The following is a 17,590-nucleotide window of genomic DNA, read 5'->3' as shown; positions in this document are numbered from 1 at the left end:
GAGACTGAAATTTTACCAGCATACTGAACAAGGAAAGTGAATTCAGAAGCCAGTGCTATTTGAAAGCCATCATTTTAATGAGAACGTCTTCGCTTATGCTGGACTCTCTCCTATCAGAAGACTTCTTTCTTGGTGAAAGTGTTTTATACACCCCAAACCAACACCTCAAACTACAGCTGTAGCTGTCTGCAACCTTCTTCAACTTCAGAGTTCCCACCTTAGAGGAGAGCACCGCGTGGACGGAGGGTAAGGAATTGTTGGAAAAAAAGTGATAACATTCCCCATGGTTCGTTTCTGGTCTTTTCACAAGCCGATTCAAAACCTAAATAAGGTCAAATAACCCAACAGGCTTGTACTTGCATCACAAACTGTTTAGAAAGTGTGCCTAGATCTGACTCAGACCAGGTGCCCTCCTCACATAAGCAAGGCCTGGTGGGGAGGACACTCCCAGTCTTTTCCAGTAGTTATAAATAACCTCTTCAGTCTGAGCAGTGCTCTGCCCACTGCTACCGCTGTGGGGCCAGGCCTGTTACATAACCTTCTGTCCTCATGTCATTGAGCCCTAGCTCCTCATCTTGGTCAAATGTGCGCTTATAATGTTCCACCTTCATCTCAGGATCATCTTCAGGTGCATACACATTCTGCAAGGCCAAGGACAGATAATCAGTACCTGTGCCATCCTGCTATCCTTCTTCCCTCAGGTAGCTCAACTTTCCCAAGAACTCAATGAGTTCTTTATTCTCTAAGCACTGCCAATTCCCCAGGATTCAGCTCAACTAGTGGAAAGCAATAGAGCCCATGTGGGCCAGGAGTGGGATCAACCAGCCCCAGGCAGAATTAGGGGAACAGCTTGCCTAGAATACTTTCTATCTGCACCTTCTTATGAAGCGTATAGCAACATCCTTAATCGCGGAGAAACCTTAAAAAGTTTTGCCTGACCCATAATAACTACTCAGTAAGTGCTAATGTTACTGTCAATCACCAGAATATCTCCCTAAATCAGATTAAACCCTCCTAGTTTCCCTAACTGGGCCTCTGGACAAGGCACCATTTCTCCTCACTCCACAATCAGATGTGAAGAATGAAAACTCTATTGCTGGACTTAGAACTGGGTACAAGAACTAAAATACAAGAAGAAGCAGCTTAGATGTTTGTTCCCTTTTTTCCCTCTTGACACACAGTTTTCCCTTTTGTTCCCACTTCAGCTAAGAAATTCCCTGATAAAGAGCAGTTCATTTAGAACCATGTCTCTCAGTTTCTGGAGAAATGATATTCAAGGAAGGTCAGAAAATATATCTCCATGAAATATCAGGGAAGGTCTACTATACCTGCAAGTAGCTGTTTCCTGCTGGATCATTCATAATAAAGTGGGCCTTCATCTTACCCTCCAGGATCTAAAGAAGAGAGGATATATGTAAATTTTACATAGACAAGACATTTACATCACAATATGCCCAAAGTTTCACAAACTAGTGAAATAAGGTACCTTTAAAAGTGGAGTAGAGAGGACCTAAAATAAGAACTGTCTGAAATCTATTCAAGAAGCAATTTGACATCCCCAATCTTATCTCCCACTCCAAACACATGTGGAGAAGTTACCACAACACATTATGGACTGAGGGCCACTTACCCAGTTGAGAGTACAGGGAAAAGAATCAAGAAAACAGAATAAAAGAAGCACCCTTGTTGGAAACAAACAGACATACTCCAGCCCTCTTCCCACACTCAGCTCTCAGAACACTGCCAGCCAAGCCTTCATGCTCAGGTCAGGAAACGGACACCCACTGATGGGAAGCTGACTGGCGCAAGACAAAAGACCTAAAGACTGTCATTGAGAAGACTGAGTCCCCTTGGGCTTTGGTGACCCCCATCACTAGGGACTGTTTGATGGTTGATTTTGCTGTGCCAGATACTTCCATTTGCTATCATTTTGTAACACAGATATGCTGACCCTTTTCCTTCCCCTTTTCCCTCGGAAAATAAAGACTTATTCACACTGGAAAAAAAAAAAAAAAGACTCTGGCACTGGGGCTACCTTAACAAAATGACTAAGCTAAATCCCCCCACAATAAGCCCAATATTAACAAGACTCACCCCCCTCACTCAGGTTTTTTAGCCCTCCACTTTTAAACAGAAAATCAATGATTACCAGACATCTGAGCAAAACCCCTAATGCTGAAAGACATAGAAGAAAAAAAAAAGAGGAAATAAAAACAATGCAATGAAAATGGAGTGTCAAAAAAAAAAAAACAACATTAAAATTCTGAAGAAAAAATGCTATTTCCTTAAAACAACAGGATGCTTTTTTTTTTTAAGGCAGAGGGGGAGTATTCAAAGACTAAAACTCTTGGAAAATGAAAACATGCTAGTGGAAATAAAAAGCTCAACTGAAGGGTTGGAAAATAAAGCTGAGGTAATCTAAAGTAGAGCAAACACAAAGAAACTGAAAACTGGACAAAGAACAAGTAAATTACAGAAGACCAGAGTGTCAGTCTAATATTCTAAAACACAGGAGTTTCAGAAAGAAAACAGAGAGGAAGCAATTCTCAAAAGAATAATTTTAAAAATCATCTTGAACTGAGCCACATGAGTTTCCTGATTCGAAGGACCCACCAAGTGGTTGGGTAGTTGAAAACTGACCCACACTGAAGCACATCCTGAAATTTCACATCACAGGGGACAAAAAAGTATGTTAAGAATAGGTCACGTACAAAAACTAGGAATCAAAATGCCTTAAGACTTCTCAATAGCCAAACTGAAACGTGGAGGACATCAGTGCAATGTCTTTGGAATTCAGATGAAAAATATTTCCATCCCAGAATTCTACTCCCAGCCAATAATCTAGTGTGAAGGCAGAATAAAGACATTTTCAGACATGTAAGGTCCCATGCGCTTTCTCAGGAAGTTACTGAAAAAGAGGCTCCAACAAAGGGAGAAAGCCGAGAAAGATAATATGGGATATCAAAAACCAGGAGAATGTCCAACATGTTTAAATGTTTAAAAGATAGTAAGAAATGGTAGGTACCCTCTTGTTCACTGGAGCCCCAGGACCACACAGGTACTGACCAGCCAGAGCCCTCTCACCTGGTCCAACTTATGGCTAAATTCCCGTAGTTTCTCCGTCTGGCCAGGATTGGAACTGTCACCCAGTGTAAAAGGATTCTTGGTCACCTGCAATAAATGTCATCCAAACTACTAGAATACTGGCTCTGTGTTTGATAGGTCTGACCATAAACCTAGTGGGGGCAGAAGGGGGCGTCCAGTAATGGAAGCTTGGTCTCCATTTATCCCATACCACTTTTCTAACCTACGCAGCTACTCCTAACAGCATATGGACTGATCTGCCAAGACAACAAGTAATGTGAAACAAACTATAAAAAAAGTGTTCTTACAACATGATCTCTAGTCGTAATTTTAAGAAGAAATACAAAGTATAATTTACAAAAAAAAGACGCCTGACAACTGAGAATCGATTAAGTGAAAAGATTCATCAGGAGGCTAAATATAAGGGCTAAGCCAACACACATATGTCTATGTTGGGGAGTTAAGTACTAAAAGGATTCTCATCCCTCATTTTACAGTGAACATGAAAGCCACACAATCTATCCACATTGTCTGAGAGTTAAGGCCTGGGAATTTCCATTCAGAACTTCCCATAAGTTTATCATCACAATCCAAAATAATATTTAAGTCTCTTAAATCAGCTTTAAGGCGAAGAAACCCCTAGTTATCAGCTCCAAAAACTACAACATCGATGTTTCCAGCCTTTTCCCCCACAGCTGCACTGAAGCAGCCATGCACTATACACGAGTGACTCACCAGTTCCCGGATGTCTTTCAGCATCCCCTCCAGTGTGGTGAATTTGCCCCCAAGGACAGCCATTCCCAGTTCAAATTCCAATTCTGGGATCTCCACACTACACGTCTCAGACTGTGAGATGAGAGATTTAAATCAGGGGTCACTAGGGAAAGCTAAACAGAGTTCTTTTGCCAAATTAATATCATCAATGAAAGTCTGGGGACAAAGTCAGCTATCCCGGTTTTCTGACTCTCCAGTTAAAGCTAGTCTCACTCCTATCCATGTGAACCATAGGAATGGAACTGAACTAATAAAGGGACACTGAGTCACGGCTCTAAGCTGTCAGGTATCGTCATCAGGGACAAGAGACAAGAGTACTTTCAGACACTGCAGGCAAATAACTGCCCAGTATCAGAAAGAGCTTACGGGTTGCCTTCTGAATCTGCATGTCCTACCAAGGATTAACTTTGCTCAGGAATCATCAAACCCATGGAAGTAAGGAAGTACCTACCACATAGTCCCAGAATATAATTTAAAAAGACAATTTTTCCTAGATAGAGACAAGCCATGTAAGGACAGTCACTTTCCCAAGCAGGTTGTTACCTTGAGCAAATCTCTGGTCATATCTGAGGGATCTGTGATGTGCAGGCTGATCCTGGTGCCCAAGGGCTCTACTGCTCCTCCAGACTTCACCTGCACAGATGACAGTAGTCAGGAACAGCAGAGAAGACTCACTTGGTGCCTGTGAGACTTCAGAGGGTAGGCCTGGATATCCAATCAGGTCCATTAACAGCTACAGAGCTTTCTAAACCAATAATAGTAACAGCAATCACCCAAACCAAGTATACCAAGACCTGGCCAGGAATAGAGTGCTCAGTACCAGCAGCCTGCCAAAACTCACTGCAAGTTACCACGAAACTCTGAATTTACCTTTAAAAAAATAACTATTGGGATTGAAAGGGACTTTCAACTGCATCCAACATGTGGATCCCCTTTATAATATTCTGGTTTAAGAAAATAAACAGCTTATGCTTGAAAAATACATTCAAAGAAAGGGAATTTACAACCCTCCAAGACAGCACATTCTATTTTCAGATAGATCTAGAAAATTTTTATTATCAAGTCAAAATCTGCCTTCATGTACTCCCACCCCTCAGAGGTGTGGGTCAAAAAGTGGGTCTCCCCATTCCGTATAATCGAGCTTCAAAATCTCTTAAACAAGACATTTTCTTCTAATTTTTCTTCCCTAGTTCCCAGTTCCTGAAAGGGCTCCTCACCCTATATTAAGCCTAAGACCCAACCCCCACCCCCTAATCCCAAAGCAGATTTAGGAAGGATGAATATTAAACAGAGGTTACCCTCAAGCTAGTCTTCTTCCCAAATAGAGCCCACTCACCTCATTGGTCCGATGGCCGCAGTTCTCGCAACTGGTAGCCATGATGATAACCTCCTTAAAGTGGGGAATTTCTGTAAGATGGAGTTAAGGAAATCTGCTTCCAGGATAGCAAGATCACCCTCTGGGGAAGAACGAATCCAAACCCAAAACACACAGGACTGCAGCAAACAGACCACAACAAGCAGCCCAATTTAGTCCTCCGGAAGAGGGCAATGTCACAACCCATAGTGATCCCTGTTCACAAATGTTAGCAGACATGGCTCAGGCCACACACAGGAGCCTAGAGACCATGGCCTAATTCTCTGAACCCAAAAGCCAAGGTGCATAGTCTTATCAATGGCAACATCTTCCTTATCACTTGGAATAAAATATGTGCTTTCCATGAAGGGAGTATTCCTCAGCTTGAATATAATCTTCATGCCTGAGTCAGATGAGGAACAACCCAACTGCCTGACAAAAGATACGAACTAGTTTCATGTTGGTCTGAGCCGGAGCATTGCATTCCGGGCAGTTTGTGTTGAATTGTAGCACCTGCAACACAACATGGGGATGTAGGGTGAGCTCTCCCAGGCAGATGAGCCCTGTCAGGCTAAAGACATTGAGGTGATATGTTGGTGGTGGAGAGGAAGACAGCCACTGAACAGCATCAGTCTCAGCCCACAACTCTGCTCCTTCCTCCAAAGAAGCCAATGTGACTCACTTCATTTCTGAGATCTTCCTCTTCTGGCTTCTTTTCTGGTGCTTCTGCCTAAAGCAGCAGAGATGCAAATCATATGTTGGCACATATACCTCAGCCTCCCCAACACCCTGCCCTAGAGCAAGAGAAAATGCTCTGGCTTGCGTCTGTCATCTGCCACCTCATGAGTTTAACAAGAAGCTAGAAAGCAAAGCCCCAATCAAAAGAAAAACAGAATTTAAAATCACAGCCACTGCCAAGCTTTATTGTAAAGTTTATCCTAAGTCCTTGACATGACCTAGATAAGAAGCACAAGTATTCTAAGACAGGGTACACATGGCAACAGCAGCAAAATAAGTTTTCACTAACTCCAAGCATTCTTCTGGCTTCTTCAGTTCACTTACCTGGAGCCCCAACATCTCTTCCTGTTGTGGAGTCCGGTTATAGTGTGTGATCACCAAGGCATCATCCTTCTGGGGAGCATGTGGGTTTTCCACAAAGCTGTTCCCCGAGGGGTCATCAATAATCTAACAGAAGGGTGCAGAGTGATTACAAGAAATCATGTACGATCCTCCACCTACCATCAGACCAGACACTACAGTAGAAAAATCCCAGGCAGTCTTAATGATCTCTCCCTTAAATTTAGGACACCTAGATTCCCTCAATACTCACCAGAGTGAAAGGAGAGGCCACGTGCTTTAGCTCTCTCAGTTTGACAATAAACTCATCAATCCTTTCCGCTATAGCTTCTTCATTTACCTAACATGAATAAGGAGTGAAAGAATTAGCCCTGCTGACAGATCTTATGCCCCATTCCTTGTCATGCCCACGTCACCTCCATCAGGAAGTCACTACTAGTCCTAGGATGAGTGGGAACTGAAAAGTCTGACTTCGCTCACAATAAGATGTAGCAAATAGTATGAAATTTAGGGTGCTGCCAGGTGGGCCTCATTTTCTCTCATTCATTCAGCTCTGGCACTCTTGCCATGTTAAATAAATCAAAGAGTCCTCTCATGAGGCTCTCTAGCCAGTTAGGAAGACAAATAACTAAATATGCAATTATGTTATTTGTCATAATAAATGTAAGGAAAATGGAACACTCTAAAAGCGCAAACCTAAAAGGATTATAAAAGGCTCTTCAGAGGTAACATTCTCTTGTCTGAGATGAGGCCTGAATAGAGGCTGGGGGAAGGGAAGTGGAAAGGACAGTAGTCACACATGTGCAACTTCCTGGAGCTATAGCATCACCATGTGCTTCACCAAAAAGTTCTCCAACATTCAGTCAGAGACAGTTCAGCTACTTGGAAAGCTGAATATTCTATTCAGACACATGTAAATAATTATTCCTTGAGCTGCTGCAATCAGAAAATCCCAGCTCACCCTTCGTGTGGGCTGATCCTGTTCCAGGCCAGAAATAGCTCGGCTGATCAATCCTTCAACAGTGGTCAGAGCTGGTGAATAAGAACAAAAGACAGGTGAGTCTTGGCTCTGTTATCAAGTGCCTGTATAACCCTGGGCAATTCACTTGACTCTCTGGGCCTTGATTTCATCTGTAAACTGAGATGGCTGGGAACAAGGTTCCATTCAGTTCTAATAACAGTGTTGCTAAAACTCTGTAATAAACATACCACAGTCTTACTATCACTGTCTACTATCTCAAGCTGTTTTTCTTAGGCTTTCTGCTAATATTAAACCAAAGTAGATCATAATGATTACATGGCCGAACCCATACGCAGCCAGTAGACATGGCACCAGGGATCTTGCAAGAAAGTAAGATTCCAGCTGGGCATGAAAAACCCATACACCATGATCTTAAACTTACCTCCCTTCTGGCTGAAGGCAGGAATTTCAAAATCCAGCTCTGGGATCCTTGTGGTAGCAGAGTCAGTCTTCACTACTTCTCTGTTCATGTCCTACGCAGAAAGAAAAACTCAGGCCAGAGAAATCAGCAGTACAGCTTCTCCTCAGGAAATACAAGCCTGTCCCTCTCCTTCCATCAGACGCTAGCACAGCTATTTCTTCCTCTCTCCACTTTAGGGAAAGGGAATACTGCAGAATACATGTGGTGTGAGCCTGGCTGCCTAAATGGTGAGAGTTCTCTTCATAACACCTACTTGCTCATTTGATACCGTGGCAAAATTTACAAAGCACTTTAACAAGTCTTATCTCACCTGAGCAGACAACAGCGCCAACATCATTTTATTAAGACAAAAACTGAGACTTGGACACTTAAGGAGATCTATTCAAGGTCCCACCGCCTGGAACAGAGCTCTGGCTCCAATCCTCAAGCTTTCTCTAGGACACCAGGGTACCTGCTCTGGGCTCCTCTCACCTCCGGGGCCCTGACGTTCAAGGAGTACCGCACTCCTTGGTCCTGGATCCTGCCTGCCGACTGGATCTCCGTGTTGTTCCAGCCACAGTGCTCGCAGGAAAAAGAGCTCACGATTATTTCTCTGAAAAATGGTATCTTGGTGAGCAGGAGGCGCGTCACACCCTAAAGAAAAAGAAAAGAACCAAATAAAGAACCAACGAAACCCCAACTCCCCGTCTAATGACCTCTAGGCGTGCCTCGCCTCCGGGTCCCCAACGGGCCCACCTAGACTGGCGCTGACCCCCGCCCCTCACCGCCTCAGCCCAACTCTCCCGCTACCCCGCGGCCGCACCCCCGCCTCACGTTGCGATAACAATTCATGCACAGCGACTCGATCTCGGTGGGCTGCTGCTCCTCGTCCTCGGCGCTGATAGGCCGGAACAAGCGTCCCGGGGCGGGAGCCCGGGCCGAGGCAGACGAGGGGGCAGCAGCAACCCCCGAGGGCCCGGGCTCCACAGCCCCACTGGCCGACATCTCAGCCACGCGCAGTTTAGGCCGCAACTTCCGGCTTCCACTACTCTCGTGGCACCACCTCTTCCTCTGGCACCTCACTTCCGGTAGCTGCCTCACTGCCCTTCCTTAAAGAGGCCGCAGACTTTGGGTCTCTAACGGTGAAGGATTTACCTGTTGCTAGGATTATACGCCCTAGGCTTCCATAGCCAGCCAGATTGAGGCTTTGCCTCCACCTCATTTCAGGCGTCACTTACCCCAGTCGTCCTCCCAGACCCAGGGCATTGCTTTGCTCCTTTACAATAGCACCATCGCACAGGGTTCTAACTATTGGTTCTAAGTCTGAGTACAAGAGCCTTGACAGCAAGGCACCCGAGTGATTGAGAGACTGAAGGACTAGAGCCGAAGCAGCATCTGGTCTAACCGTGCATTGAAGGAAGCCCAGGTGAGGGCGCACTCCTCAGTGATGCTGAGGGACAAGCCTGGTCTGTGTTATCTATCAGGGAGTGGGGTGCTGAGAACCCTGTGTAGGGCTAGCTGAGCTGAGAGGAAAGGGTGCAGGACAGGACATTCTCATGGTTCTGTGCAGGGTGTGTTTACCTTTTCCCCTTACACTCACTTTACTCACTCCCAATTTCAGTTTCCCAGGGGATCTAAGAGTAGCTTCATTGCCCCCAAGTGAATCTGTATGTGGGGAATGGGTGTTTAAGAGTTTGGGGGTCCCAAGAAGAGGGTCAGTGTCACAAAAAAAGAACATTCAAACTCTGGAACAGCAGGAACAAAGGGAAGAGGCCATCTCAGGAGCCTGAACTTCATGCCTACTGTTCCATGATGAGCAGGCAGGTGAACAATGCAGGTGCAGATAAAGGTCTCTAACCCAGGCCCACTCCCAGGCTTGACAGACAGCTCTCTCATCTAAAGCAGAGCACTGCCAGCACCAGGCCCCTTTGACAGACCTGGACTGGGAGGGGATCAATGAGAAAGAACAGTGAGGGATTGAAGTGGCTGATGGATTTGTTTTCGGGATAGTGGTGAGGCACTGCTTTCAGACATGGTTCAAATGACCGTCACACCAGAAAAATATGCTTCCATTGTAAGCATCTATTAATTTGAGTCACAAGTCTAAACTTCAGCCTTGGAGTCAGGAGGGAGGGACCAGAGATGGAAAGGCATACAGTATGTTCCCCAGAGGGTTTAAGAAGTCCCACAGTTTGGAGAGTTTGGTCAGCTGTTTAAATGTAGAGCTATGTAAGGGAATATGAGTTCTGCTCTCTCCCATCACAACTCCCACCATAGGTACCCACCAGCATCAGAGCCAGCAGGGACACACACACACACACACCATCACATGCTCTCCTCATATTTTCCTCCTTTCTCCTTTCTCTTTCCCCAACAGAAGCTGTCATGGAATCCCTGGGGAGAAAAAGACCTCCTCTCTGCGGACCTGCTATAGCAGTAGCCATCAGAGGGCCAAAAGTGATCAGAGTCAGGCCCTGGCATGAAGAGGCACAGGCTTGCACTCGTGGAGTGCCTCTCTCCCTTCCCACTCCCATCATCCTGAAATGGAGCAACCCATGGGGATTCCCAAATGAGCACGAGAAGCGGGGTTTGCAAAGCCTGGTAAGTGTAATGAATCTGGATTGGGGAATCGCAGGAGGCTGGATATGCAGTGGACAACAGCCCCTTCGGTGGCCTCAGCTATCCTGTGCAGGAACCTCCACCCCCTGCCCAATAGGCCATTGTCAAGGACTGAGCCATGTTAGGGGATCAGGTCCTGGCCTCCTCAGACAAATCACTGGGAAGTGGGCCTGGGCATATAGACCCTCAGGGCTCCCCCAGATGGCCAAGGCCATGGTCATGAAGGTTGTAGTTTATGTCTTCCCGTAGGTCATCAAGACGGGCCTGCAGTTTGCTCCAGACCTCACTGCTCTCCGCTTGGAGGAACTCTGGGGCAAAGGCGCTGCGCCTGGAGGGGGCGGTGCCAACTGCAACTGGACCTTCTCGGTCTCCTTGTCAATGGTGCGGGTGAAAGATGCAATCTGCAGGAAGGTGTCGTGGCGGAAAGCCTGGAGTCGCTGGTGCACCTTCTAGGAGAGCACTTGGGGGTCCGGGTCGGCCCTTTCCTCCGTGCCGTCTGTGCCAGCGCGGGCAAAAGCGCTGAGCTCTTCCCGCAGCTGGTCTAGGTTCTGCGGGATGCATGCAGGGCCTTGGCCTTGAGTGTGAGCTTGCGTGAGAGCACTTGCACTGAGCAACTGAGGCGCACGAGGGTGGCTGCAGCGTGCGGCACCACGCTGCGGTGCAGCTCCTGTATGTGGTGCTGGATGCCGAGCATCAGGTGCTTTACGTAAGGGTGGAACAACGCCTTCATACGGCTGGTGTGGCGCGCTACGCATTTCTGAAGTTGCTGCAAAAAGCCCCGCACCTCGTCCAGGCCCCCCCAGCACCTGGGTCTTGGTGTCCTCTCCAACTAAGCGCAACTGCTCCTGCAGCTTCTGTACGCGCAGGGCCACCTGCTCCATCAGGTCCGTGGTGTAGGGCTTCAGCTGCCGCCGCAGCCCCTCCAAGTTCCAACCCACCCGCTCGTACATGTCCACCCTGTAGGGCTCCAGGTGCGCCCTCACCTCCTCCCGCTCTTCTTGCAGCTGCTGCCGCATGCCCACCTGGTCTTGTAGGAGTCTGGGAGGCTCTCTTCCCTGCTCACTCAGAGAGCCCAGCTTTTCCGGGAACCTGCCCATATTTTTGAAGTCTTGTTCACAGCTGTCTTTCGGGCTCCTGGGCAGGTGAAGAGATCTCCAGTTCGTCAGAATGCTAGCGCCCATCATCTGCTGTGACCTGGAGACATCGCTCACTGATCCTCTGGGGAAACCAAGGATGTAGCTCAGGCCAACCGCACTTCCTCATATGGGAAGTACAAACACATAGCATATGCAAATCCAGATCGACACTGCCCACGGAAGCGCAGATGCACCTGGACTCTCACACAATCCTTTCATTCTGGAAGCCGAGGTGGGGTCGGTCATCTCAGGTCTTACTCCTCAATGGGTAAGGGGAAGACAGCTATGGCGAGGCCGGGGCGGGGTGGGGGCGGGGAGAGGGGAGGTGGGGTGCTGCCGGTAGAAGGCGCGGAACAGTCCAGGAAGACCAGAACCAAGGACAGAACTAGCATTGTTCTGTCCCTCTGTCCCAGTGAGAGGGACAGAGGAATCAGAGGCAGTGCATCATCCCACTGCCGGGCTGTCTCCTCCCTTCCCCCGCACCCTTTACCCTGGCCACTCACACGGACTCCCATGCCAACTTCTGCTGCTGGGTCTGCTCTACCCTGAGTTTGTCCCCACTGCTCTGTCTGAGGTCGTCCCAGAAGCATTTCTGTGCCTAGGAGGCTGAAAATGCTGTGGAGAGGGATGGATGATCAGGGGCTGAGTTCCTCCTCCAGGGTGGACGGGTCTCACAATCCAGCCTGCACCCTCACTTCCAAATTGAAGACCCATCTGAGAGGAGAACCAGCGCCCAGGTCAGAACTGCAGCCATGCTTGCCATTACCTACTCTGAGAAGGAAGGCAAGTGGAGGCCTGGGTAAGGTGAAAAAACAAAGGAAGGGACATTTCCCAAGGGATTTGCCCCAGGGGGCCCTGCTCCAGGGACAACCTGCCTCAAATCTGTGAACCCTTCCCTGAGTTGCAGGGAGCACAGAGCTGTAGAAGCTCAAGAGGACTGACCTAGGTGAGTGTGGCTGGGAGGAAAAGAATGTCTTCCTGGGAGGGCAGGGGCCTCCTTTTTCACCTCAATTACATAATATAGAGTGTGGAGCTCAAACTGCTTTGTAAAGGTTCCCCCATTATCACTCTCCCCAGGTCCAAGAGAATGCTCCCTAGGCCGTGTCTGCCTCCCATTTCATGGCTGAGAAAACTGAGGTTCCCCAAGGGGGAAGAAGTAATTCTGCCAAAGTGCTCCAAGACAATGTCCTTAGTTCCCACCCCAGCTCTCTCCTGAGAACCCTGCAATCCCCTCCTTTAGGGCTCTGACCCGCATCCCTCTGCCCCAGCTGCTCACCTGCTCAGTTCTGGGCACAGAGAACACACATTCTACTTTATAGTCCAGAGGCCTGGGCCTCTGGCAACAATTGCTCTGAGTAAATACCACGTGGAGGTTCAAAGAAGGATGACCTCAGCTGCCTCCCAATGCTCACCTCCTGCCCTTTCCTGGCACCCACAGGGTTAATGAGTGCCTTCCTAACAGGGGACTGTCCCGGTAGAAAAGGGCTTCCTAGAAAGTTTTACAAGGAGTTAGGCTGAACTTCTCCTCCTGTTCCCCCCAAGCCCCATGACCTTCAGCCTTCCCATGACCTGCTGGGTTGCCCACCAACAGAATCAAGTCTGTTAGTTTGCTGAGAGCCCTATTCTTACTCAGCTGCACAGAGGCACCATGTCCCAATCAGACAAGGACAATGTCCAGTTGCCAGCCAGAACCTGATCATCCCTTCACAGCTCTACCACAGGCTACTCAGGTAGCATGGGAGAGCCAGTGTTTATAGGGTTAAAGACCCACCTCCCCTTCATGAAATAATCCTGAAACAAGCTGGAAGTCAGAGGGGGTGAAGATGAGATGGTGTGAGGCAGAATATAGACCAGGAAGTCTGGACCCTAAGAGTTGGAGCAAGAGGAGGAGTCTTCTCATGGGCAAAGGCTGAGCTCCACCCACAGAGGGCCTCAGAAGAGGGAAAGCCAAAAAGTCCAGTCCTTTCTCTGATGGCGTGCCCACTCCATATACTTAAACACACACATTTATATGTGTCTCGATTTTTGTCCTTAAATGTATCTTGAATTGATCCCCTCTCCCTATTTCCACCATAGGTCACATCACAGCCCCATTTGTTTCTCACCTTGATTACATCCATGGCCTGTGGCCACTTTTTCTGCCACAGCCCTGCCTATTCAGTCCATCCTCTGCTGTAGCTCATCTCCACTCACTTCCAGTCTCTACCTGACACACAAACCCTTGGCATTCCCTGAGCACACCACCTCTTTCAGAACTCTGAGCCTTTGTGCATGCAGTTCTCTCTGTTTAAAGTATCCTATTCCTTGAGGAACTTATATTCATTTTTTTTTCAGACTTAGTTTATATTAGTTAGGATTAGGCTCAGCTGTGACCGAAAAAAGAAAAAAAGAAAAAATAGCTTAAACAAAATGGAACTCCCCCCCCCCACCACCACCCCCTTCTCTCTTGCTCACGCATATAAACATAAGTCAACCAGGACTCCTTCTGTCTTATTGCACTGTCAGCTTCAATAAGACACTCATGTTCAAGTTTTAGCTGTTCCAACTTCAGCCATCAAGTCTACCTCCAAGCCAGCAGGAAGAAGGAAAAGAAGGGTATGTTCACTCTCTGAAGACACATCCCAGAAAATTTTCTTATCACTTTTACTGACTTCCCATTGACCAGAACATAGTCAACATGGATACACTTAGTTTGAAAAGATGCTGGACAATGCAGTCTTTATTTGGGATAGTTTTATTCCCAGCTTTAAAAGAGCTGTGCTACTCAGGAAGAAGAAGAAAATGTCCCCCCAAATGGGGGGGATAATTGTAGGATCTGCTGCACAGCTCCAATATCACTTCAAGTACCTTCTACTGCCTTCACCCTTTTCTGCTCTGGAGACAGACTGATTCCATATTAATCACAGTCTTTTTTACAATTAGGCTGGGGCCATGTGACTATTGTAATTAGGTGAGCTTGCCACTTACAGGTAAGCGTTGGAAAATCAGGCCTTCAAGTGCAAGCTGAGATGTCAGTCCTCTAGTCCTCCCAACAGTTTTATAAACCTTTAGTTTTCTACATTAAAGACTTTCACACTTGAAATACATAGAGTGGCTTCTGTTTTTCTGACTGAAACCAGATTAATATAATAGGTAGATGCAAGACACTCATGCTTTACTGGTTGATATCTTATAGGTTTTGTTTTTTAAATGTTTGAGTTGGTTGGAGGTATATGTGTATGTGTTATGTACTTTGGTGTGGAATCATTTGAAATAATTGCAGACGGCATGACATTTCAACCTAAATACTTCAACATACACCTCCTAAGAATAAGAACATTTTTACATAAACACAATACCATTTATCACACCTGTGAAAATTAACATAATTCTTTAATATCATCTAATATGTACTACATATTCAAATTGCCCCTGTTTTCCCAAAATGCCTTTTATAGATGTTTTCTTCTTGTTATTTTCTTTTTAAATTTGGGATCTAACATTTTTCATCTGGTTGTTATACCTCTGTCTCCTCTTTTCAGCTAAAACAGTACTCCCCAACCCTTGAAATGGACCTTCTTTGAAGAGTCCAGGGAGAAGTTTGTAAAATGTTCTGAATTTGACGGTTTCCTCATCATTAGATTCAGGTTAAAGATTTTTGATTCAAGTCTTTGGATTTGAAAACAAATTCCCTGAAAGCTCATACTTAAGAAAGAAATAGGCTTATACATGTAAATGGAATGATATAATTTTTAATCACTATTTTGCAACCCTAAGGTAATATTTGATTCAGGGAAAGATCATCAATGAATGCTAAAAACAATAGGTGAAAATATTGGGAAAGGACAGGTACATGCCTTCAAAGTATTACCCCACAGATTACTTATCAATTACTAAACCATTAAAAAGTAAAAACAATGGAGGAATCTGGTGGATCATATTAACCAAGTGATCAAACTTAGCATCACCAAATAGAGGGACAACCTGATATTTTGTACCTCTAGATGCGGCAATAAGAAGGGCTAACTAACACCTATGAAGTACTTTGAACCAGATTATTTCCCCATGTACTTGCTTGTGCTTCCCTTTTCTTCACCGTTTTCTCTATTGCTTGGTATCATGGTATTCACAGACAGCTACATTTTTGAGAAGAGAGTTACCCATTCAAGTTTTTTAATCCAAGAATTGATGATATAATCTGATGTAGAGTAAAAAGAATTTTAAAAGGTGTATTTGTAAAAATTAAAAGGTACCATACTCTAATGAAAAGGTAGCAGCAGTTTTGCTATAAACACATGAATTAAACAAGTGTATGGATCTCAAATAAAAACTCAGTATGCACCAAATGAGAAGACCTCCTAGACAGTCTTCTCTTGTGAATATTCTTTAAAGGAACATTAGTGACTCCTTATTCTAAATAGTAAGTAAAATTTGTTGCAAATTGTTCTCCTGCATGCTTACCTGCCAATACCTCGGGTGTAAACAGTGATGCACCAGTCTTTACTCGGTGTGGCAGCAGTTCCTGGATTCCATCTCAAAACACACCAGCGACATTGGTAGAATGTAATAACTGTTTATTATGGATCTACTCTACATTGTTCATACTTCTATCACCAAGCCTTCATGGAAGTCCATTTTTTAAAAAAGACAAATGTACATTTCACCTATACTCGAAAAAAAATTATTTATACTTAACACAGCATTAAAATATCCAAGCAAGTTAAGTAGTGACCTATGTAATCATTTTGTTTGTTTTGAAAAACTATTTGCATTACTTGTCAAAAAGAAAAAAATAATTAAATAGAAAATCTAGAAGTGAAAAATATAGTCATTGAAATAAAAACTCATTAAGCTATAGTTGGAGAATTAATAAACTAGAAGGTCAATCTGAGAAAATCACCCAGAAAGAGTTATAGAAATAAAAAATAAGAAAAATATGAAATGGAAGGTAAGAGACATGGAGCATAAAATGGGAAGGTCCAATATATGCCTACTAGAGTTTCTGCAAAGAAAGGAGATTTTGAAAGAGGCAAAATTCAAAAGATGGTGGCTGGGAAATTCTGCAAATCGAAGAAATATGTGACCTGAATCCTCCATTGCAGGAAGTATCCTCAGTCTTGAGTAGGCTACATTAAAACAAATTCAAATCAAGACCCATCATAGTGACTCTGTAGAACATCAGAGTATCTTGAAGTCAACCAAAGAGAAAAGACTAATTATCTACAAATGAAAATAATTAAACCGACAGCTGACTTAACAGCAATATATCTTCAAAAGACTGAAGATAAATTAATGGCCAACCAAGAATTATGTTCAACAGTAACAAGTTAATTTAAAAGAAGGACTGAGAGGCTGAGAGGGCGTATCACTCGTAAACACTCACTGAAAGAACTACTAAGGCTCTGAACAGGAAACAGAACCCAGAGAGGAGTGGGATACAAATAAATATGAAGCAACAAACAATAAAATTAGTAAGTGTTTAAGTAAGTTGAAAAAGCATTAGTGATTTTATATGTATTTATATAAATATGTGTCTATATATTTAAATATACATATATTTAAACCACATGAGATTCATTTTTGTAACTAAAAATTGGTCAAATAATGGCAATTTCATATAATTCAACCTAACGTAAAATATTTTTATATGTAGTTTGGTCTGTCTTATTCACTGCTGTATTTCCAGTGCTTAAAACATTGCTTATCACATGGTAGAGAGCTTCAATAAGTATATATCGATGAAGGGACCACTTTGTAATAAGTTTTATAAACAATAAGGAACTAAGATATTAGACCAAAGTAGGATGGGAAAGGAGAGATTAAAGTTAAAGCATTCTGCAGAATTTGCATTATTCAGAAAGAAATGAGAACATTGATTATCTTTAGACTTTTTAAGCTAATTGTTATGGATAACCCATTAAAAGAATACAAAGAATGAATAACTTTCAAACTAGTATATGAGGGAAAAAGATAAAGAACATCAGACTGACTTCTAATAAAGGATGGAGGATTGATTGCATGCATTAGCCTCTGCTCTTTTCTGAAATCCCAATAAAATAGCATTAAAGTGCAGTTTTAAAAAAAAACACATAAATACACAAAGAGGAGACAAAAGACATTTTGGAAGCTGGAAAGCATCTGTATGG

At 44.7% G+C, this 17,590-nt stretch overlaps 2 protein-coding genes across 2 annotated transcripts; both read right to left on the bottom strand.

The window, feature by feature from the left end:
• Positions 1 to 56: 56 nt before the first annotated feature.
• On the bottom strand, positions 57 to 8,751 carry ZPR1 (ZPR1 zinc finger). Its single transcript, XM_016134923.2, has 14 exons — positions 8,545 to 8,751; positions 8,203 to 8,364; positions 7,693 to 7,783; positions 7,251 to 7,321; positions 6,543 to 6,629; positions 6,275 to 6,397; positions 5,895 to 5,942; positions 5,659 to 5,725; positions 5,195 to 5,265; positions 4,402 to 4,491; positions 3,820 to 3,930; positions 3,085 to 3,171; positions 1,329 to 1,394; positions 57 to 641 (listed from the first exon to the last, which is right to left on the bottom strand). The coding sequence occupies exons 1-14, from the start codon at positions 8,713 to 8,715 to the stop codon at positions 507 to 509; spliced, it is 1,380 nt and encodes a 459-aa protein (XP_015990409.1). The 5' UTR covers positions 8,716 to 8,751; the 3' UTR covers positions 57 to 506.
• A 1,741-nt stretch (positions 8,752 to 10,492) lies between these two features.
• APOA5 (apolipoprotein A5) lies at positions 10,493 to 12,972 on the bottom strand. The gene is given in 5 exon segments (XM_016134925.2): positions 10,493 to 10,655; positions 10,658 to 10,888; positions 10,891 to 11,128; positions 11,130 to 11,547; positions 11,969 to 12,972. Coding segments are annotated over 4 exon segments (993 nt in total). The 5' UTR covers positions 11,514 to 11,547; positions 11,969 to 12,972; the 3' UTR covers positions 10,493 to 10,515.
• Between the last annotated feature and the right edge of the window lie 4,618 nt (positions 12,973 to 17,590).

The sequence above is a fragment of the Rousettus aegyptiacus genome, unplaced genomic scaffold (assembly GCF_014176215.1).
Source record: "Rousettus aegyptiacus isolate mRouAeg1 unplaced genomic scaffold, mRouAeg1.p scaffold_m13_p_5, whole genome shotgun sequence".
NCBI lineage: Eukaryota > Metazoa > Chordata > Mammalia > Chiroptera > Pteropodidae > Rousettus > Rousettus aegyptiacus.
This window is presented reverse-complemented; position numbering and strand designations above follow the sequence as displayed.

Coding starts and splice junctions, on each gene's coding strand:
- ZPR1 (XM_016134923.2), bottom strand. CDS start 8,715: ATGTCGGCCAGTGGGGCTGTGGAGCCCGGGCCCTCGGGGGTTGCTGCT. Junction 7,784..8,202: donor TGAACGTCAGGGCCCCGGAG/GTGAGAGGAGCC, acceptor CTTTCTGCGTAG/GACATGAACAGAGAAGTAGT. Junction 5,943..6,274: donor AAGAGATGTTGGGGCTCCAG/GTAAGTGAACTG, acceptor CTGCTGCTTTAG/GCAGAAGCACCAGAAAAGAA.